Genomic DNA, 24210 nt, shown 5'->3' with positions numbered 1-24210 from the left:
GCTCTACTTTTCAGGACTAGACACGGAGAGGCAGGCTGTGTAAAAAATAAAATAAAAAACTTACCCACTCTTCCTCATCGTAGTCTGAATGATGCGGTATGGAGTCCTGCCTTCTCATCGGCGGGGGTGGGTCCTGGGAACTGCTCTCCTCTGTGCTGTTCTTAGGAGAGGGCGGCTTCTTAAGGACACCTCCTGGCCTGGCAGTGTAAAGTGCTAAAAGGGCACTTCTGACCAGCTGATCCTTGAAGGCATGTACGAAAAGCTCTGTCTGGAAAGAAATTGACAGGGATTCAGCACAGAGCTTTGAAAAGGTCAGTGGCAGATCTGCTGACACTTAAGTGGTGTGGATGGTGGAAAAAGTGCAGGCAGCAGAGAGAGAAAATGATTCATACGTATCAATGGAAAATAGTTTGGTTTGGGTTTCCGCCAAGGCCTTGAGTCCTATTCTAAAGTTAATGCTGAGGTTCTGTATGCATTGTAAACACCATCTGTCTCCTCAGCCCACTCTCTTTTAGTTCCAGATCCTGTCTTTGGAGATGTATTTCATGGGGGATTATCATTTGAACACCATACCATCTCCCTGCTGTGCCTTTTAAGTAATTCCAAATACACCTTTAAAGAAAATGTGATCAGACTATGTTTATTTTGATTTTAAACAGAGTTAAAGGCTAAAGAATGACATATCTCTTCAAAAAAAAAATAGAGGCAGGAGACCTTTTTTTCTTTTTAGCATCATGGACAGATTTCAGCAGTAGAGGTGACATAGGCAGTCTTCTCCATGAAAACATTTGGCTTTTATTCCCCAATACTACCCTCTAAACTGTCTCCTCCACCAAATGGTTTCAGTAATGTTCAGTGTTAACGAGGTTACTAAGAAACTTGCCATGTGGGTTTTACAAGCTGGTGGTAAACACCTAGTAAGTACTATCGTAATGATGGCTTTCCAACAATAAAGAACTTTACAGCTGTACTCTGCAATTTCCTGATGAAATGTTTAATGGCTTCACCCTGTTATACACTGCAGGGTGCAGTAATTGATTTTCTGTATTATAGTACACTCAACACACACATGGCCTACCAATCTGTTCAAAGAGTAGAGAAGTAACTCAAGCACTGACCCACAATGTTAACATATTTATGCTTTGTAATCTGTTGGGAAGGGGCCCTTTAACCCATAGCATTATTCTGAATCACAGATCATTTACTGAGACACTCCTGGATATAATGCTGTCTTCACCAATGCTGTAACTCAAGGTAATCATTGATTGGTGCTCTCTCAATATGTAGTCAGCAGTGCCATGCTCAATCATTGTTACTAAATTGTCTCTGAATCTCCCTGTTGTGAGTGTGGACAATTACAGAAAACCAGTTAAACCAAGTGCAAAATAAGCACCTAATTAATAAGACCCTGTCGTATCTGCATAGTTATATCTTTGCAATGGATCATGAAATTCTAGATCTAGAAGGGAGTTGAGTGGACCTCTTCACTAACCAGATAAAAAAACTATGAAAAAAGTGTGATGATCTGTTCTAGGGCAGACTGCTGACTGGCAGCACAAGGGAACAGAGTCAAAGTTTTCTATCAAATTCAGTAGTATTTCCCCTCACTCCACACCATCCACCATGACCCTCAGCCTCGATCCTTCTCCCCTTCTTCTCTGACTCTGGCTCCCCATGTGTTCTGAACATCTACCAGCTCTCATAGTTAATTGTGTCTGCAATTGCTGATGTTAACTCTCTGTCCTGTGAATTTTTTTGTTGTTGTTGTTTGTTTGTTTGCGGTACGCAGGCCTCTCACTGTTGTGGCCTCTCCCATTGCGGAGCACAGGCTCTGGACGCGCAGGCTCAGCAGCCATGGCTCATGGGCCCAGCCGCTCCACGGCATGTGGGATCTTCCCGGACCGGGGCACGAACCTGTATCCCCTGCATTGGCAGGCGGACTCTCAACCACTGCGCCACCAGGGAAGCCCTGCCCTGTGAAATTTTAAGGGATGTTTTAAACACTCTTTTAATCTGTTAGTCATATTGAAGGCACTTTGAAGGTAAGTAGACAAGAAATATGGTAAAAAGAGGCTATATTAGAATAAGAGGTTGGAAAATATTTTTTATAATAACTAAGAAAATAAAAATAAGGCAGAGCTTTTTAAATTAAAAGAATGGATGAAAAAGTTGGCTAGACAGTACAAGTCAGTATAGTTATGGCAAAATGGGGGAACATGCTGTTTACATAATTTTCCAGACAGCATGGATGTGTCTGTCAATGTGAATTTAAATATTAAAAATGTGAATTTACTTCCACTCAGCTTAACCTAACTATTTATTTCTTGATAGTTTCAATAAATTCTTTTGATTTATTTTTGGAGCAGAACAGCTTGACTTCTTTGACTTCCTGCTACTATAGCTCCAGTCTCCATAACACTCACTAATTACTATGTAGCTGAATATTATTCAAACCCAATGAAATTTCCTTTGGTTCTTGTAATCACCACTATTTCTTCCCATAGCAAGCACACACAGAGTTTCTTCTTAATTTACTCAAATCTCATTTGGGTTGATTTAGCACCAAAGACATGGGAGATAATACAGTAGATTCTTGCAGTTTTACAACCTAGAATTTTGAGGGAGGGTAGCTGAATATAATGCACAAAATCTTAAACAAACACAATAAAAGCTGATCTTCTACTTTGTGTGTATACTGAAACATGTATCTGACTCCTTGGAAACTCTCTGGATCACCCAGATCCTGTGCATAGAATCGTATTCTGTTGGAAAATAGCAAAATATTCCATTGCAATTTCCATCTGACCTGGAAAAAATCTTAATTTTCTTGACCGGTATTACTTGGTAAATGTAGACCAATATAGACCCAGGTGTTTTATCATCAAAATAAATCAGCTTGAAGAGATTAATATAGTCACACAATCCCAACACATCTGTATGTTGCTGTTCTTACAACTGAAATAATACCAGGGAAGTTAAGCATCAGGGAAGGAGGTGACCATGTCTCTCTGAGCTGCCTATTGACTCAGAGTTCTGAAAGCCTTTGTCCTTTTCTTACTTAGCTCCAACTATAATAAATGAAAGAAAAAAGGCTGACTAAATATTATTGTAAGGATAGGCAAAGCAATTAATTTAAAATATCAGTGTAAGATTATAGTAAAAAAGCATAAACTCTGAACCCAAGGCAGATCTATTTCATTTGTTCTATATTTTAAAAAGAAAAAGAAAAGAAAATGTTTTCTTGCCTTTCTGCCATTTGTCCAACTCATATGCTCATACAAGTATCCTTCAAAGTAACACACAGAATTATCTGCAAGTACAAAACTACTAAAAATTACTTCTCCTGGGGATACATTTCCTAGTTTCCTGAATACTAATGCCAGAGGAATAGTTAGAATATGTTCATTTAAAAACACTCTTTTAAACTAGAGAACTCAACAAATTAAGCAAAGTCCCATTCTATTAGAATTTCCTTAGAGTCACTGAAAAAATTCAAGGCCATGCCTAATCTCATCTGTAATACAAAATACCATAAACAAGTAATTATCATTTTAGTAGTCATGTATATGGCAAAAAAAGAATCCTGCTTATTTTAAAATTTGATATGCTTTAATTATTTCATAGTGTTATACTTGACATTAGTACATTGATATGTGTTTAACATTCCCTAAAGCAAAGAACATTGAACTTTCAGCCAGGAGAGTTACCTGACATCTGGGCAGCTTATATAAATTATCCACTTGACCTTGGCTAAATCACATAACAACTTTTCCTCAGTATGTACAAAATTACAATGCCTATCTGTGAAACCCTTATGGGAGTTCACTGAAAACTGTACTCTTCTATTTATGCTTCTCTTTCTTGACTGACCTTTTCAGTTTCTGCTGTTGACTCATAATCCCCTGCTCACTCAAAATGTGGTAAGTGGACCCCAAGGGGCGTTAAACCACATTCTTAAAAGCATTTTTCCATTGGTGATGTAACCCCTTCTTCCATAACTTCAAGTATCATTTTTTATTATGCCAAGGTCTTCAAAATCCATTTCTGCTTACCTCCTGAATCAGCATGGTCAAGGGTTTCCATCTGCAAGCTTTTTGAGAAGTCCCAGCCCCATCTCAAGTTTTTCTTTTTTTTTTTTTCTTTTTTTTGCGGTACGCGGGCCTCTCACTGTTGTGGCCTCTCCCATTGCAGAGCACAGGCTCCGGACGCGCAGGCTCAGCGGCCATGGCTCACGGGCCCAGCCGCTCCACGGCATGTGGGATCTTCCCGGACCGGGGCACAAACCCATGTCCCCTGTGTCGGCAGGCGGACTCTCAACCACTGTGCCACCAGGGAAGCCCTCAAGTTTTCCAAATAAATGTTTTCTTCCCTGTTTTCCATCTGAGTGGTATCATTACTACTCAGCAACTCTGAGTCCAAACGTCTGGATCATTTTCAGTAATACTTATTTTCTGGTTTAGTGATCAATTTCTAGTAGTTAGATATTTTCAATAATTTCAAAGATTGACCCTTATGTTATATCCCCACAGCTAATCCTAGGTTATATCCTTTCTGCATTCCATGTTGTTATTTCCATAGTCTTCTTACTGGTTGATATACTTTTCTTTAACTCTTCTTTTTTCAGGATGTTATCCAAGGTCGCCAACACTAAAATGTTGACTTCTGGGTCCCATCTTGGAGCTCCTGAATCAGAATTTGTATTTTATCAAGCTCCCCAAAAGCATTACTGATATTGTGATGCTCAATAATTCAAATCTCTCTGTCCTTACTCAGCCTAGTTATGGCTCTGAGGATGATCTTCACAAAGCAAACCTCCAGGCCTTCCGCCCTTAACAACCTTGTCAGTACCTACAGAACAGACCTTCTCTTGGGTAAATAACTAGGAGTGAGATGGATAGCTCATATATATATCTTTTAACTTTATGAGACACTGATGAACTGTTTTTCAAGCTGCCAACAATTGTGTACCCATTAGTGATAGATGAAAGTTCCAGTTATTCCATATCCTTCCTAACTTTTCCTATGCTCAGCCCTTTCGATTTTAGCTATGCCAGTGGGTGGTTAGTGGTACCTCATTTTAGTTTAAATTTGCATTTCCCTAATAACAAATAATGATGAGTATCTTTTCATGTGCTTATTTGCCATCTGTCTTTTTTGGTAAAATGTCTTTTCAATTCTTTTGCTCATTTTTAATTGTTTTATCATTCAGTTGTAAGAATATACATTCTGACACAAGTCCTTTGTCAGGTACCTATTTTACGCATATTTTCTCCTAGTCTATGACTTGCCTTTTCAATTTCTTAATAGTGTCTTCTGAAAACTTTAATGAAAGTTGTTAATTTTGAAAGTTTTTAATTTTGAAGAAGTCTTACATATCACTTTTTTTTTGGTTCATGCTTTTTGTGTTCTAAGAAGTCTTTGCCTACCCCAAGATGACAAAAATTTTCTCCTATGTTGTATTCTAGATGTTTATTTATTTATCTGTTTGTTTCTTTCTTTTAGCTTGTATATTAAGGTCTATGATCCATTTTTAATCAATTTTTATATAAGTGTGAGGTAAACATAAGGAAAGGTTTATTCTGCATATGGATATCCAATTGTTCCTGCCCTATATGTTAAAAAGATATCCTTTCCCCAATGAATTTCCTTTGCACTTTTGTCTAAATTTATTAAACACATATGTATGGGTCTATTTCTACATTCTGTATTCTATTCTGTTGATCTATATATCTGTGCTTACACTAATATGTTACAAACCATGAAATGAATATCATTTTTGTTTTAAAGAGTAAATATGTTTAAGTAAATTAAACTTTTGATTTTTAAAATTCTGTCCACATAATACCATTTCTGGCACTCTTTATTCTTTTGTGTAGATCCAAATTTTCCATGGTATCATTTCCTTCCACGGTATCATTTCCTTCCTCCCTAAAGGATTATTTCCTTTAAAATGTGCCATAGTACAAGTCTGGTATGAAATCTCACAGTTTTTGTCTAAAATGATCTTTATTTCACCTTTATTTTTGAGGGACATCTTCTCTAGATATGGAATTGTAACTTTTTATGTACATCAGTATTTTGAAGATGTTACTCCATTATCTTCTGGTTTGCATAGTGTCTAATAAGAAGTCTTTTACAATTCTCATTTGTGTTCCTCTGCACATGTGCCCTTTTTTTTCTTTTCTTTTTTTTTCTGGTTGCAGCTTGAATAGAAATGCAAAGTCAAGTATCCTGGAGTTCAATTCCAGTACACTCATTCGTAACCTCTGCATTCTGAGGACATCTTGAAATTTATTATGAGATACTTCCAATGAATATGCTCTTGAAGAAACTGACCAAAGACAATTTTCACGGTAATATTTTAGAATAAGATAACAGCGTAGTTCTTTGAGTCCCTGAAGAACAGATTCATAGAAACCTGAATACTATATCTGTATATATTTTTGACTCAGATATGTTAATTTATAATAATAATAATACCTTGCCCTTATTTAACATTTTAAAGTCTACATTTTCACATATTTTTTCTCATAGGATATAACCAGTATATATTTTCAGAAAAAAATAGCTAATATATATTCAGAAAGGTCAAGTGAATTGTCTAATAAATTAAAAAGTGAAAAATCAAACCCCAAGACTTCCAGTTCAAAATGCAACCTTCCTTCCATGCCAGAACAGGTATCTCCATCAAGAAAAGGGAGGAAAAAATTGACCCAAATTTTACAACTACCTATGTTGTCAAATATTTTGCTAGTGACTTAGGTTATTTCACTTAACCTTCAAACTGTGGGTCCATGTTATCTCCATTTCACAAAGCAAAAGATTGAAGCTCAGAGAAGTTTAAAAAATGTGCAAAGTCATGCATAAAGTCAACCCAGGATTCAAACAAAACTAGGGCTCAGACCCAGGTCTGGTTGACTCCAGAATGGAAACCCTTTCTGGTATCCTCCATGCAATATATGTTTTGATATTTCCTTTTTTAAAAATTAAAAAAAAATTTTTAGACAAACTTCTCAACAATACTTAAGTATTCTAATAGTCAATGAATATGTCTAATAGTCAATGAATATGTTATGGCTAAGAAAAAGGAAAAAAAAAAGAGGAGGGTGTTGCATACAGTAAAATAATAGAATTTCTTTTTGGTTCATTTCTTTTTTGGATTTGTAGGTGAGGTGAGGTTTTCCTGGGTTCACCTAAACAGAAGATTCTAGCAAATAGAACACCACTGTGGTGATTTCAGAGCAGTATTTATATTCTTCCTGTGCCTTGGACAGGGATTTGTCATTTCATACATCTTTCACATATTGCTGCAGTGATTTGGGAGCGTGGCAGGGCATGTATTTTCTCCTCCTTTAATTCAGCATTGCTCCAACTTTTTTCCCTATGTTTTTTGTTTGTTTGTTTGTTACTGAGTAGACAAGCTTCGTCTACTAAGAAATCTGTCAACACTCGAAATCACGAGCATTTTTTAAAGTTAAATTTGCAAGCCATGCATTTCTTTAAGAATTCATGCCCAGAATTTCAAAGAAGTATCTAAGTTAACAGTTTTGCAGAGTGTATGAAGACAGTTACTAGCTCATGGTTTAAAATAAACTATGATCCATGAATCTAGCATAAAAGATAAATCATTTTAGTGGCATCTTAAATTTTAGTGTAATTTAATATTAGCAAGATTTAACTTAAAATCATCTCATGTTTAAGATCAGGGACTTGCACACTGTGGATTAGAGAATAGGTCTTTTCTTCATTGATAGTCCCCTTGTTTCTTTTAATGAATCTGAACTGACATGTTTGGAAAATAAGTTCTTGAGTTGTTTTCTTAGGAACTCAACCATAGGACATAACTGAAATTTCACAATAAAATTTACTATAAATTTTTCATATCCTAATGTGTACAACCTCAATTAAGTTGTTCTGTTTTTTTAAAATAGTTCTTAAAAAAAGAATCTTCTGAAGGATAACTGGATTTGCTGCATATGTTTATGAAAATATTAAAGAATTATTTAATGTTATGATGTAGGTTTATAGAAAAAGACAAACTCCGACTTTACATAACTAATCCCAACAGAGAAAACAAAGCATAAGCCAAATTTTTAACATAAGATATGAAAGGTTAATAATAGAGTGGGATAAAAAAATGCATTTTCCTTTCTTCTAGACTAAAATTATACAATACTGTGACAAAAAAAAAGGAAAGAGAGAGAAAGAGAAAAGTAACGTAAAGAAATTCAAAATGAAAACGTAAGGACACAAATGTAGGCATGTATCTCATTACTCAGATATATGTGTGACATTAGTTTCAAATGCCCATCATAGTCTCCACTCCATAGAGATTGATAGACCTTGTTTAGAAAGTCATTATTATTATGCTCATCACAAAACAGTACTGAGCACCTAATTGTGTGTGGTATTGTACTCAATGCTGTATGACAAATACTACACAGTATTAATTTTACAGTCTAAGAAATTAAAAGCATGGACTATTTCACAATACGGCAGTTGTGAAATGGTAAACAACAACGAAAAAGGATTTGGTCACAAATATTAGAGGCTTTGCTCACAATATATTTGAGAAAACCCAACACCTTCCAATTCCTAGTATCTTTTCAACCTTAACATAGTATACCAAAGCATTCTGCTGTATTCAAAGAAAGAAACAAGCATTCCATTCTAAAACTTAACTCAGGATTTTCTTAAGAAATGTTCCGTTTTCCTTAATAACAATGCCAGAAAGTCAGTATGCTAAGAAGTTGAAGATATATATTATATACAGAACATTGACTATGTTGCTTACTTAGGTACTGAGAAGGAATTTCTTATTGTTTATTCACTTCCACTACTCTTTCTCAATCCCAAATTGAGTAGAAGAATTCAGTGAGTTTTCATTTGTTTTTTATAGCTGGTGAAAGTATGTGTCTACATATACACACATACATACATACTAAATTCTAAGGGAACTTGAAAGTAACTAGTGTAAATGAAGGTGAAATTTCAGGATTAGAACTTATGTTTCTCCTTTTCATAGTCTCCCTCATATGGTAAGTATTTAATTGGTGGAATAAATACTGTTATATAAAAACAAAACTGTGTTTATTAGAATATTAAAAACAAGGAAAATAAAGGTAAGAAAGTAAAATAATATTAAGAATGATACTTATACATAAAATACATGGAATTAGAACTTCTGTTTCTGGCCATGGTAGGGTAATATGGATCCTCTCAAATGACAAAAAGACAGCTAGACAAAATGTATAAAATAATGGTTTTTAGGCATTGGAAAATAGGCAGCATAGGAAGATGACAAACTATGTGACCTTATAATTGCCTAGTTTATTCCTAGAGGCAGTTCCAGGCTGCAGCACAAGGAGGGAGAAGCCAAACAGCAACTTCTCAAGTTGAGGAGACAGAAAGTGGAGTTCAGAAAAAGCCAAGATGGCTGAAATTTGCAGAGCAGAGTACCAAAAAGGAGGGAGCTGCATACAGAAAGAGCCTTGGACATCTGTAAATGGGTGCTTTAAAATCTTTACCTGAGTACTGATTTGCATACGCATGTGAATAAACTATCAAAATCCAGGGAGATAAGTGTGAGAAATAAGCATACAAAATAAGTCCTGGTGGTCATACAGGACTCGGAATGGTTTATCTCCTGACCAGCAGAGTGAGAAGACTTTGTCACACATAGAGCACTGCATAGAGCCCTCAGAAGGGCATGGTCCTAGTAGTGGGGCTAACTTAGTCCTAGATTAAAGGCTGCTCTTGATTCACTCTAAGAAGGCTTAAAAATAAGGTTTGAAATGATCTTACTGAGTCCTTCTGGTGTGAAGTAACTTAACTTCATACCAAAACAAAACCCAACATTTTTAAAAAGAATACAATAAAATATAGCAACAAGAATGTAAACTCAGAATGCCCCCGGCATTCAACAAGCATATACCAAGCATACAAAGAATCAGGAAAATATAACCTGTAACTAGAAGAAAAATTAAGCAATAGAAACAGACCCAGAAATGACAGAGATGATGCAGTTAGTAGATAAGAACCTTAACATGGCACTTATAAATATGCTCACATGGGCTTCCCTGGTGGCACAGAGGTCAAGAATCCGCCTGCCAATGCAGGGGACACAGGTTTGAGCCCTGGTCCGGGAAGATCCCACATGCCACGGAGCAACTAAGCCTGTGTGCCACAACTACTGAGCCTGCGCTCTGGAGCCTGCGAGCCACAACTACTGAAGCCCACGTGCCTAAAGCCTGTGCTCTGCAACAATAGAAGCCACCGCAATGAGAAGGCCACGCCCCGCAACGAAGAGCAGCCCCTGCTCACTGCAACTAGAGAAAGCCCGCGCACAGTAACGAAGACCCCATGCAGACAAAAATAAGTAAATAAAATAAATAAATTAAAAAATAATAATAATAAACAAATAAATATGCTCACTTACTTATCAAAGCAAAGAAACATATAAAAAGGATGAGGAGAAAAGAAAGGAAAATTAAAAAAAGAATCACATAGAACTCAAAGAAAGGTGAAATATAATTTCTGAAATAAAAATATGCACTGGGTGGAATTAGCAGATTGGTCACTTCAGAAGAATAGATAGTGAATTTGCAAACATAGTATTAGAAAATAATTAAATGAAGCACAAAGAGAAAAATAACTGAAAATGATAAAACAGAGCATGAATGACTTACAGAACTATACCAAGAAATCTAACATACATATAATTAGAGTCCTAGAATAAAAAGGGGACAGAAAAATATTTGCAGAAATGATGACCAAAATTTTCAAAATTTGATGAAACAATGAAACTACAGATCCAAGAGGCAAAATGTACTCCAGCAGAGTAAATATTAAAAAAAAAGAAAGAAACACAGGTATTAAATTGCTGAGAAACAGAGGTAAAGAGAAAATTGTGAACAATTTGACTTTTTCTATCTTGGTTCTCCATATCATTCAGATGCCTTAATTCATTATGGAAATTGATGCTGAGTATTTGCCCCATGCCAGACTACCATTCCTCTTTACATACACAAATGTAAGTCACCTTTGGAAAAATTAAGACCTAGGTCCTACTACATTTCAAACAATAACTAATACTTTTAGAAATTTTTAGAACCTTCTCCCAGTTGATAATGTTGCAGAAAGTAAACTGAGGCAGAGGAATTACCCTATTTCACTGATAAGGATCCACATCAAAGTTCTGCTCTCAAATGAAGTGACATTCTGACTGAAATATTTCATATGCATATTTCATACGCATAAAAATTAGGTGATCACCAGAGAAAATAATTTTCAAAATCTAATTTAACACAACCAGGAACCAAAGAAAATAAAAGGTGTCAAGGAAAAGAGAAAACATACCTCAACCAGAAATAGGTTTCATTTCCTACTAGGAAAAAAAAATTAATGTTCAGTAAAATTTGAAAAGAGAATGAGGCCAATTGATTTTGATCCTGTGGCAATACTTTGAAGCTTACTTTTTAACCTAGTCTATTTTACATTTCCAGATGTTATGAAAGGCAATGTATGCAGAAAGCAGTACCAAAGGGGATTGGGGTATTTCATTTTCCCCACTGCAGTGATGATTTGGATCTTACTTTTTCTGAAAGCATCTTTAAAGAATTCTTCAAGCTGTCTGGAGAATGCTGGCTTGCAGAATTAAGCAGTAGGTCTGCATGGGTTGCTATAAGAGGTTGTAGTTGATTGATGTTGCTGAGAACTTCTTTTGCTTTGGCTGTGTTTTCAGGTGAATAGTAAATAAACTGGTATCCAGTACTGCAACAACAAAGATAAAGGCAAGTTACACAATAAGCAGAAAGACTTTTCAGCACTTAGTACCAGATGGCAAATGATAAACAGAAGTCCAAATAGCATTACTTCCTACTGAACAGATAAGAACTATTCTAAGAGATTTTTATGATATCCAAAGAGTGATTAAAGTCAAATGACCAAGATATTTTGTAAGACTAGTTGAAATAAATCCAGTCCTTGCTCAATCACTAGGAAGATTCTTCATGATTACATATGTCAAGTATTAGTATTCAAAACAAATTAGTATTAATATTATTAATAATTATTAGTGAATTTGAGGTCACACAGTACAGAGAGAAAAGTATGAGCCTTTATATTTAGGCCAATATGAATATAGATCCTGGTTCTACCACTTACTAGCTGGGTGTTCTTGGGCAGCCTTTAGCTTCCTCATCAGGAAAATGGGAATAATTATGCAAAGAGTTCTAAGAGGTGGGTAAGATTGGTCATCATTCATGTGAAATGCCTGACACAGAGCAAGCATTTAATAATTACTGTGTATATTTTTCCCCATGATACTTAGGGCAGGGGGCATAAATTTTAATAGCTGAGAAATGGGGAGAATATAAATTAATGCCAGGTGGGCATATGGAGAATTTTATTGGATAGAAAAGGGACAGGACGGCATAAAAATTCCATTATGCTATCTTTTTCATCACCTTTTTTGTTGCCCTGTGGTTTCACATTTGACTTGTAAAAATACCTAAAATTGATTACAAATGAAAGAATGACTGACTTTTATAGTCATCATTTAGGAGTTGGTCAAGCATGTTACGGATGTAAGAATTCCACGGAATGAGGGAGTCTTTGGCCAGTTTTATTAGGAAAAACAAAGGAGGCATTCCAGCAGGGAAAGAAGTAAAACAGCAAAACATCAGCCAAAGAAAAAGAAGAGAGTGGCCATGGATGGTGCATTTACATAGTGGGTGCAACACTTGGTTCTATCCCTTTATATCCAATCATCAATGCTTTTTTCATAGTATCTTTGAAACCAAGTCTCCCAAAACAAAGGTCCCTTACCGAGAACTTTGTTTATGATTAATTATTAATCAATTATAATTTATGATTAAAGTCTCTATCCAAAACTTTATTCCCTTTCTTGTCTCCTCTGACCTCAATCTTGTGTTCATCGACCAGTCAGATGACTAAATTTGCTGTAGTTGATATCATCATTAACTTACAAACTCAGTTTGTTTCTCCAGGGTAGGATGAGCTAACAGGACCCCAAGCCATGGCCACCTGGTCTGAGAATCATAAGCCAGTTATCCTGACTCCCAAAACTATGATTAAGGATTAAGGACTATCACAAGAGGATGATTAATCCCGGCCCCCTTTTTTCCCCCCTTTAAAAAAATCTGCAACTCAAAGACCAAGTTGGAGTGGACCTGAGGCTTGCCTCCCCCTCCCTTGCTTGGTGCCCTGCAATAAATCTTCACTTTGCTGTCAGAGTTTGGCTTTCTGACCCGTGGGCACATAAGCCCTTTGCTGGGTTTCACCTTGCAACCTGTGATGAGTATTTACTGAATATTTTCTTTACATTTACCAGCTAAATTATTAACATTGTCATAATTCCATTTCTTATTTTGAAATATTAGCATCCAATAAGACACATTAATATCTAGAAAGCACTCTCCCCTTGCCTTGACACTAATGATTTTCAGGGCAAAGTACTGGTTTCTTCAGGGAGACAATATAATAAATATTTCTATTATTTTATGTATTTTTTCACAATTATTTTAAAAAATGACCTTGGTGCTTGGACTATTCAGGAGATAGGACAAGAAGTTGATGAATGAGGGATACAGGTGTCTAAAAGCTAAGAAACACATTGCTATCCTGTGACACTGATGGGAACTCACTCTTAATTCTGTACTTGTAGATTTTTTTAAATTTCAGAAGCGGGAGCTTAAAAATAAAACATACCACTTACTTTAAGGCAAACTGAAGCAAATGACAAGTAACAATGGTGAGGAGGAGAAAGAAAACAATACTCCAGGCCAATTATCTCTGTCTCTTCCTGGCTCATCTGATCTCCTGTGGGACTGTGCTGAGGCCTTTAACAAAAATCATGAACTGAGATGTCCCCCTAATCATCTGTGCTCAGACTGGATACAAAATCCAATCCACTGCAGTCTTTAGTAAATCAAACAACTCCATGTTATTTCCGCAAAGAAAATGATTATCTAAAGATACGGGCATATACACACTACTATATACAAAATAGATAATCAGCAAGGACCTATTGTATAGCACAGGGAACTATACTCAGTATTTTGTAATAACCTACAAGGGAAAAGAATATGAAAAAGAATATATGTGTGTGTGTGTGTGTAACTGAATCACTTTGCTGTACACCTGAAACTAACACAACATTGTAAATTAATTATACTTCAATAAAAAATAAATGAATAAAGATATTGATGTGTCACCAGGGTGGGGATGATATTTAATACCCAGTACTTTTTACAGCTGAGAATAGGACTTACTAAGGACTAGACATAGAAAGCAGCCTGTGAGGGCTGCTCTGTGGTCCCTTTTCACTGATCTGCTCTTCTGTTATTATAATTTGCTTTCTGGTTTCATCTTATGGGAATGGAGAGGCCTCCCATGGCTTAGCTCTGGGAAAGCTAGAGCTCTCAAGGCCAGTGTGGTCTTCCCTCCTTCTCTCCACAGATCTGTCCTCTTTCTGAGTGTGTCATTCCTGGCCTCTCACATGTTCACTCCTATGCCCTCTTTTTGACTCCTCTTTTTTACCTTCCTTCTGGATTCACATCGTACTTCCCTGGCAGTTCAGTGTTACTTTATTCCTGACAATTATCTATTTTCATTAATTTTTAATACATATTTCCTACTCTGCAAATTCCCTGAGTCTCCTCTCCATTGGAGGAAATATACTGCCAAGATTTATTTCTTACATCTTCTTTCCTTACACCCTAGTTCAGTGGTGCTCAAATTTTAATAGGCATAAGATTCACTCGGGGATGAAGTCAGGGCCTGGGTATTTTTAATAAAGACTGCAGGTGCTCTGGCAACACCAAGAGATTCTGCTGTAGTAGGTTGTAGTCTTCGTAACAAGCATCTCAGGAAATCCTGATGCAGGTGGACAGCTGAGCACTTTTAGAAATACCCTCTGCCACTGTTTTAACTGTGAGTTGCCCTCTACACCTCTGATCACACTATACAATGACTCCGATAAAGGTTCCTTATTCTAAGGTTCTTATTCTTAACTCATTCTCATTTTCATAATGCCTTCTATAAGGCTACTTTTGCACTCCGCCTTTTTTTTTTTTTTACAATTCTGTGCATTATTAGTCATCTATCTATTTATTTATTTAAATTGAAGTATAGTTGATCTACAATGTTGTGTTAATTTCTGCTGTACAGCAAAGTGATTCAGTTACACATATGTATATTCTTTTTCATACTCTTTTCCCTTATGGTTTATTACAGTATATTGAATATAGTTCCTGTGCTCTACAGTAGGACCTTGTTTTTTACCCATTCTATATATACTAATTTGCATCTGCTAACCCCAACCTCCCACTCCATCCCTCCCCCACCCCACTTCTGCCTTGGCAACTACAAGTCTGTTCTCTAGGTCTATGAGTCTGTTTCTGTTGTACCTCATCTTTATATTCAGCACAAATTGCTTTGGTTCACTTCTCATTACCAGTGTTGCCCCATCATCCTTTCATCTTTTCCCTCCCAATATACTCTCCACCCTCTTCTTCTCCTTCCCCAATACATTCTTCAATCACCATCATGGGACCTAAGCATAACTCCTGGCCCCCTGTTCCTGAGTCAGTTTCTATTTGAGAAGAGTTATGTAGCAGGCATTGGCTCTCCTGGTTAAGCCTTTTAATGATGAGCATCTTACCTACGGAGGCTGAAAGATTCATTTTCCACAATAAGAGACAATGTTGGTGTCCAGGATGAAACAGTATGGTATGGAAAAAAAAAAAAAACACCACCCACAAAATAATTTTAAGTATACATAAATTTCATCTGTGTATTCAGTGCCTTACTCTTTAAACATGTCATAAGTTTGAACAGTTAGAGCTTCTTAAATAGAAAGTTATGAGTATAATTTAATTATTGAGATAAAAAGAATATTGCTAAACTCTGTTTTATAGTGGTCTGAAATTTAAACTGAACCCAAACACTTGAATCAACTATCAATCAGGCAAAAGCAGAAGAAAGACAAAATATTTGCTTGGACAAAGAATATTTTTCACGCAGGCTCAGCGGCCATGGCTCACGGGCCTAGCCGCTCCGCAGCATGTGGGATCTTCCCTGACTGGGGCATGAACCCGTGTCCCCTGCATCGGCAGGCGGACTCTCAACCACTGTGCCACCAGGGAAGCCCCGACAAAGAATATTTTATAGGAGATAAATAATATAGCAAGTCACAGATAATAAAAATTGAAATTATTGTCATAATATTTTTATATTGATGGTGAATGAAAGTATATATGTATGTCTATATATACACTTTAATATATATGTATTTAAATTATTTAATATGCAGTTAATTAGCATATACACATAGCCATACTCATATGTTCATGTGCATATTGTTACTACTAGAGGTATCATTTTTGAGATATTTCACATAGTGAAATAATATTCATATTCATAAACTTTAATTGATAACCAAAATATGATTAAAACAATGATATATGTTCTTGTGTGTATATCCCACCTCAGTCACTTCTTGCTGGCCCTCCTTATTTCTCCTCTAGTGTTCCTTTCTTTTATTTACATGTCCTTCCTAAGTACTCTCATTTAATCTTGTGGTTTAAAAACCTCAGTTATGCTAATGATTTTCGAATTTCTTCATCTCCAGCCTAGACTTTTCCCTGAACTCCATTAAAAGCAAAAGCTCTCCTCTTGACAGTTCCAACTTATCTTGTTCCAAACTGAGCTCCTGATCTGCTCCCCATTCTCTACAACCAGCTCTCTCTACCCTCTTCCACATCATAGTTCACACCAAGGTCATTTGATGTGGCCAATGTCTCTTCTCTTCCTCTCCTAATTTTTGCCCAATTTTCAGAAAATTCTGCCTTTTTTTTCCAAACATATGCAGAATCCAACCACAGATTTCCACACTCACTGCAACCATGCTGGTGTAAGCCACCAACATCTACTGCCAGGATTATTACAGTAGCCTCAAACTGGTCTCCCACCTCCGCCCATACTCTGAGACATTGAAATCCTTGACTTGTGCTTAGTTGAATGGGGGTGGGAAGCAGGTAAGGAGAGAGAAATAAAGCAGTGCTTTCTTGGTCCCCTGCCCACACCCCAAATCCAAGGACTTGCTCCACCATTTATGTGTGACTTCTCCCAGGCCACTCCTTAACCCATTTGCTCAACCAAGCTACTATTTTGGCAAATGGAGTCATGGAAAAATACAGATGAGAGATGATGGGGAGGAAGGAGGGGAAAGGGAAAGAAAACAGAGGGAGATGGGACATGGGCAGATTAGGGTTGATGAGCTCAGGAAAAAATGCTATGGAGTGATGTGCCTCACTCCATAGCAGAAATAAACCTCTGGAAAAAAATCTAAGGACTATCTCCACTTCTTTTTTTTTTTCCCCTACTCAAGCACTACTTGTAAAAAAAAAATGATTTCTTGAATCCAGAGGGAGGGACAGATGTGCTTTCAGTTCTGAGAAGAAAACCATGTGGATAATAAATGAAAATTTACAGCTTCGTGCACTTGAATACACCCTTCTGGCTTCACAGGGTTTAACAATGTGCTTCATGAAATTGCAGAAGGTAAAAAAACATACAGCTCTGCTTTCCCCCATGTGTCCTCTCTTTTTTTTTTTTTTTTTTTTTTTTTGCTTAGAAGTGTGGCTTAGAAAAAATAACTTAAAGGAAACCAATATTTGTTTTGTTTACTTCCTATGGATTTCACTTGTATAAATTGAGTTAATTACTTAGTTAATTAATCTAAAATTAATTTATGTTTGTCTCAGAAACTACTCTTTCTAAAAATATTGGTTTCTTGGAAATTTTAGAATCAGCATTTTGAACAAAGCTTGACTCTCTTGTTTATTAGCTCTGTGACAGGTAATGCTAATTAAAGGGGAAAAACCTAAAATTCATTTCATTTCAGCTCAACTTTCCCTCAAAGGAAATTTCCCTATTGGCTCTGGTCACACTGTCTCCTATCATCATCCCACTTTTCAGTTTGAAAGTTCTTATCTGCGATTTTTTGACCTTTAGAACTAATATATATATATATATATATATATATATATATATATATATATATATATATATATGTATATATAAAATCCTTTCCTTCATCCTATTCTTGCTCTAACAAAAGGTTCCCAGACACTATTATATGACAAAGTCCAATTAGTTTTCACTTCCTTCCATGGCCTATTCCCATTTATCCTTGGTTTCACTTGCCCTGATTTCCTCTGCCATCTTCCAAGAATCTGGTAGATCTATTTCTGCCTAGTTTGGCTTCTGGTATTTTCATGCTCACTCCTCTGTGCAGATGTGATGGAGTAACACCCAAACCAGGTCCCCTGATTCCCTCCCATCCAAAAAATTTCTCAACTCTATCCTGGACCTTATTCATTCACACATCTAATTAAAGTACAGAGTAAGATAGGGTCTAAAAATAGAAACCATTCCCAAATACACTGCAAGGTAAATGTTCCCCTGACTGCAAATAGGCTTGAGGGATATTTTCAGAGGTGATGGAAATGTCCTAAAATTGGCTTGTGATGAGGATCACATAATTCTATAAATTAACTAACATTCACTGAACCATACACCTAAAAAAATAGGTCAATTGTACATTATTCTACACAAGTAGAGAGTAAAATGCTGGTTCCCAGGGTCTGGGGGCATGGGAAATGGGGAGATATTGGTCAAGAGGTACAAAGTTTCATTTACCCAAGATGTATATGTTCTGGAGATCTAATGTACAGCCTGGTGACTAACAATGACATATTAATGGTAACTATGTGAGATGATGGATAGGCTGATTAGCTTGGTTGTGATGCTTATTTCATAATGTATACATATATCTAAACATCAAGTTATACACCTTGAATATATAAAACTTTTATTTGTCAATTATACCTCAATAAAGCTGCAGGAAACAAGCAAGTGTTCCCAGCATTTGATATTGTAGTGCTGGTGATTATGATTCTGGGATAAGAATACAGGGAAACAGAAGGTATATTTAGGACCCATTTCATTTTTTTCCCTGTTAAATCTGATATTTTTATGGAGGGTCTCTATAAAAGCCAATAATTTATACTGTAGAATTTACACTAATAATCCAAGTCTCTCTCTCTCTCTCTCTCATTTTAATAGCTAATAATTATTGGATCTATAATATGGGCCTAGAATTATGCTAATTTATTTTCAGGGATTATTTTATTTAGTCATGTGAACAACTCTCTGAACAACAAATATTATTCCATTATATAGATTTAGGAGTTGAAGACTCAGTAGGTTAAGTAACTTGATCTAGAACATACAACTACTATAAATTGTAGAATCAGGATTCAAATGCAGGTCTTTATTAATACACAGTTTGAACTCTTAACTGTGTTTTACTATTTTATGAACATGGTATTGATCCATTTGAGATTTGAAAAAATTACAATCCCATAACTAACACAGGAAACATCTTTTATTTAGTAAAATAATGGTAGGTACAGCATATAAATATTAAAACAAAATATAATTGAAGAAGTTATCATCTTCTAATTAAAACAAAGCTCATTAGAGAAGATGTATGATTCTATTTTATAACACAGATTAGACATAAGAAAGAATTTGAAAATCATCTCACCATAAATTGCTTGCAACAAATATTTAACGACTGCTACTCAGTCAACACACGGAGAAAAGCAAAAGGCTGGAGTTAGCCAGCAAGATAATCACGGGATGAGTGTGATGATTCTTGTCCTCTAAATGCTACAGCCAGGGATGGTAGCAGAGAAGAAGAAAAAGGGGGATAAATAGCTGTTTCCCACAAGTCCTTGCAAATCTAAGGCTCTATATTGTTAATATATGCAAAAATCGCCCAGGTAGCCATAGTTCCAGGGTTTGGTTACTAACCACTCAGTACTATAGCTCTTTACATTCCCGAGAGCTCAGACCTTCATTTAAGAGCAATGTAAAAGGATGTCACATTGCATCCAAATTTCCTAGGCATTTTGTTGTGGGAGATTTTTTTTCATGATACCTAGTTTTCCATATTTTCTGGAAGTAGAAGGGGCAAAAGGGTTTTACAAAGACATTTCTATTATTCTACAACTAGGAGAGATAGAAAACCAAAAGGAAAGTCCTAAAGGAAATAGAACTCTGTATCTATCTCTACCACTCTAAGTTAACTTGTTATCCTTTCCAAAACATTCACCAATACCTGTCCTCTGTGTATACATAATTTCTTGTTTTGTTACAAGTACCTTTTTATACACACCTCTAGATACCTCATAATCCACATACTAATTAAAATGACTACATAGTGTTCCACTTTAGTGATGCACAATAAGCTTGCTTAATCATTCATTCAAGATGTTTCTAAAATTTTACCATTATGAATAGAATCTCTGAATACCTGAAATATTTTCTTTTTAAAAAATTATTTTTATTATATATAATTCCTAAATAAGTGGTTTTCCTGGGGTGTATTTAGGAAAGCTGTAGATAGAGAATCAATAAGGCTAGAGTCTTAAAAATATTTTACTGACTATTTTCTTTAGCAGATTAAAATAGTAACTGATCTGAGTGAAAATTACCACATCAATTCATTCATTCTTTTTTGTAGTACAGATAAAGTAATTTACTTTGAAAATTATATTCTCATAAAGGCCCAGAAAGGGTCAAATGCATCAACTTTTAAAAAATTTCTATCTGGTCGGTAGCAAAAATCAATTCTTAGAAAGGTTATCCGTAAACTAACATCATTCATTCATTAACAGCGTACACATTTCGTGTTTAAAATCTATTGATTGTATGAGGATGAATGCATATAGAAGACCTTGAGACTGGGCACTGAAGTCTGATTTTACAGCTCTGTTATTAGCTGTATGGGCCATTCAGTCTTTGAAACTCATTATTCTCATGGACAAAATAAATAGGGGAATTTGTAATCTGAGATTCCCTGTAAGTTCCAAGATCTAAACGATTCTTTAATGCAAAAAAAAAGGTAGACGCAAATAAATTTCTTGTTTCCCAAAACTTCTTTTCATATTAAATATAGACAACTGATCTTATTAAGTAAACATGGTAAACACATGGTGTATTTCCTGTATTCCTTTTCCTCGTGAATTTTCCATTTACCCAGTTATATTAACCAGAAACCTGAGTCCTTTAACCCTGCTCAGTCCCTCAAGTCCTCATCCAATTGGATTTAAATCCTGTAAAAATTTCCTTAAATCTTCTTCAACTCCATGCTCACCCATCTCCTCTCACCAGCACTATTATAATAGCCTAATTGTGTGCCCTTAGTTCTCTCCACATAGTAACTCAAAATGCGCCTCTGATCATGTTAATACCCAGATAAGAACCTGTCAATGAGGTCTCTTAGCCTAGCCTAGCCTATAGGATGAGAAGCCAGGACTTGACACAGCAAACAAGGGTCCTTCAGATTTGGTTCCCATCCTTTAACCCTTCTCTCTCTCTCTCTTATTCTGTCTGTCTGTCTATCTGTCCCTTCTGTCTCTCTGTCTCTCTCTCTGTCTCTCTGCCTCTCTCTCTTTCTCCCAGCCGCTCTATGTTGCTGGAGTTCCTAAGCCAAGGTGCAGTGAATGGCACCACCCTGCACAGGTGTGCTGCACAGAAGCCTGGGAGTCTTCCTAGACAGCTCTGGATCTTTACCTCCTACTCCAAACGGACACACAAAGTCCAAACAATTGCCAAGTCCTTTAAAATATCTCTGTAACCGATCCCCTTCTCTACCTCTGTGCTTAAACCACCCTAAGCCAACCCACCTTTCTTCAGCAGAAGCACTGCAATAACTACTTACTTACGCAAGCCTCTTGACAGGGAAGAGGACATTGGAATAGCTTAGGCAAGGTCCCATCTAATAAAGATTCTGCAATGACACTACTTTTTCTCATGTCACACAAGCTGATTGTGTGATTTTTCCACGACATAAATCCCATGTGTACACTTTTTTAAGTTAGTACTTTCACTATAATCTTGAAAGAATGAGATACTCTAGAGTTAGTTTCTAAAGCTCTGGAAAATACAGCACTTTTTAAATGTTCTGGCAATTTATTTGTAGATGACTTTCCTTTCTGCTGTTTGCTGCCTCTAGAATGATGGATATTAAATACCTAAGCTAATAGAGAGCTTTAAAGAACATGCTGAAAATTACTCAGCATTTAATCTGAGTACACAAGGTCTTCCTTGGATTAAAAGCATACTAGTTAAGATGACATAACTATGTCACGATTCCAAATATTTTTTTTAGTTTATAGTGAAGAAGAAATGCAACTCCTGATTTACAGAAAATAAGTCCTCAAACCATATATTTTTTTGTTTGTTTTTTTTGTTTGTTTGGTTTTTTGTGGTACGCGGGCCTCTCACTGCTGTGGCCTCTCCCGTTGCAGAGCACAGGCTCCGGACGCGCAGGCTCAGTGGCCATGGCTCACGGGCCCAGCCGCTCCACGGCATGTGGGATCTTCCTGGACTGGGGCACGAACCCGTGTCCCCTGCATCGGCAGGTGGACTCTCAACCACTGCACCACCAGGGAAGCCCCCTCAAACCATATATTCTTTTCATATTTAGTTTTTTAAGCAGAAAACAATGTTTCTATAGTTCGCTATAGATTCCACATTTTAACTCCTAATATTCCTATTGAGTAACTTCTTCTTCTGAGCTAAAACCAGAAGTCATATCTTAATAATTGTGTGAAACTAAAACATATAATTGTAAAGTCAAATTATCCAAATTATCTTCCTGAGAGTGATGATACATTTAATATGTCTTTCCTCAAAAATCTCAAGATTGTGACCATTCTTTCTAACAATCTAATGATTTCAACAGAAATCAGCCACATCCACAGTGCAGATAAGGAAACTAAAGGGTAAAAGCTCAGTGATTTTCTGACATCACACAGTTAAGATTATGTGTTTTATCATTTTCAGACAATGTTCTCTTTACTGAATTTATTATCACTCTAAATTCTAGGATCATTTAGCAAACTTGTTTTCATTTACAATTGAAGTCATTTTCTTTAAAGGAAAGATTCAATTTTTAAGAAGTTTGAACTGTTACACTTGACACAGTGCTTCTTGCTTTAGATTATACTCACTCTGCTTCACAAGCTTTTGGGTAGGTGATTGGAAGAATGTTGCCAACTTTTAAACGTCACCACTGCATTACTAATATTGAACCGGATTTTAGGTTGGCTGTTTTTATAAAAATCATCAGCTTTCCTCTTTCAGAACACATAAAAGTATATTTTCACTTTCTAGTGAGGTGCAAGCAAACACAAACATTCTAATAGCTGACAAATGGCTGTCTGAAAGCCTACAAGACATTTTCCACAAATGCCCCTATGTTTCTGTCACCTAATTACAACACAACAATCTCTTTAGGCAGAGCAATTTGTTCATCCTTTTACTCCTCTGACAGACAATGCTTTCACTTCTTTTATTTACTCCTTCATATACTTAGTCTTTCAAGGAGCACTTACCAAGTTAATTCCTGGGGATACAGACACAGTCCATGCCCCCAGAGTACACAGTCTAGAGGGGAAGAGAGGCAACTAGGTATGTTTGTACACGGGAGGCTAAAAGCAGATGTGGTTTTGCCAAGGAGTTGGAGAAGACTTTAGGAAAAAAAAAAAGACTTCAAGGCAGACCTGAAACTGAAGAACTTCGGTCTGGTTCACTGTGGAGGGTGGTATGAGAGGAGAAGATGATGGTGTGAGTGGAGAAAGATGAAGCTGGAGAAAAAGTCAGGGTCAGATGACACATGAATATCTTATGCACCTTGTGCTTTATTCTCCAGGCAAAAGGCAGCTATGAACTGTTTAACATGATGAAATCACGAGATTGCATTTGCCTTTTAAGAAATATTATTCCAACCAAGATGAGGAAAATGGATGAGATGAGAGCCAGCCTGGAGGATGAAGAGTGATTAAGAGATTTGGCAGTAGAATATTTAAAAAATGGTGATTCTATGGGTTAGGATTATCCTAAACCACAATTGATTATTGAAATGAATGACTTCCTGAGATATAAGGTGGAAGTGATGGAACTGATTTTTTTGTGTGTGTGTGGGAAGTGGAAGCAAGGGAAGAAAAGTAGTCAAGGATTTTCAAGCTTCAAAGTTGAACATCTAGATGGATGTGGTGTCTTAATTAAGAAAAACAATCCCCAAGAGAAGTTTGAGGATAAGGGGATGAG

The 24210-nt window shown here is 36.3% G+C and overlaps 1 protein-coding gene across 5 annotated transcripts in view; it reads right to left on the bottom strand.

Moving 5' to 3' along the window:
• Positions 1-24210, bottom strand: part of INPP4B (inositol polyphosphate-4-phosphatase type II B) — an 880599-nt gene that overhangs the window by 120260 nt on the left and 736129 nt on the right. For all 5 annotated transcript variants that reach the window (XM_082610957.1, XM_082610958.1, XM_082610956.1 and 2 more), the window contains 2 exons: positions 11595-11772; positions 65-268 (listed from right to left, as the gene is read on the bottom strand). In XM_082610957.1, coding sequence (XP_082467083.1) covers positions 65-268; positions 11595-11772 — 382 coding nt within the window. The remainder of the gene's footprint in view (positions 1-64; positions 269-11594; positions 11773-24210) is intronic.

This window comes from Mesoplodon mirus, assembly GCF_964341445.2.
Source record: "Mesoplodon mirus genome assembly, chromosome: 2".
In the NCBI taxonomy this organism is placed as follows: Eukaryota; Metazoa; Chordata; class Mammalia; order Artiodactyla; family Ziphiidae; genus Mesoplodon; species Mesoplodon mirus.
This window is presented reverse-complemented; position numbering and strand designations above follow the sequence as displayed.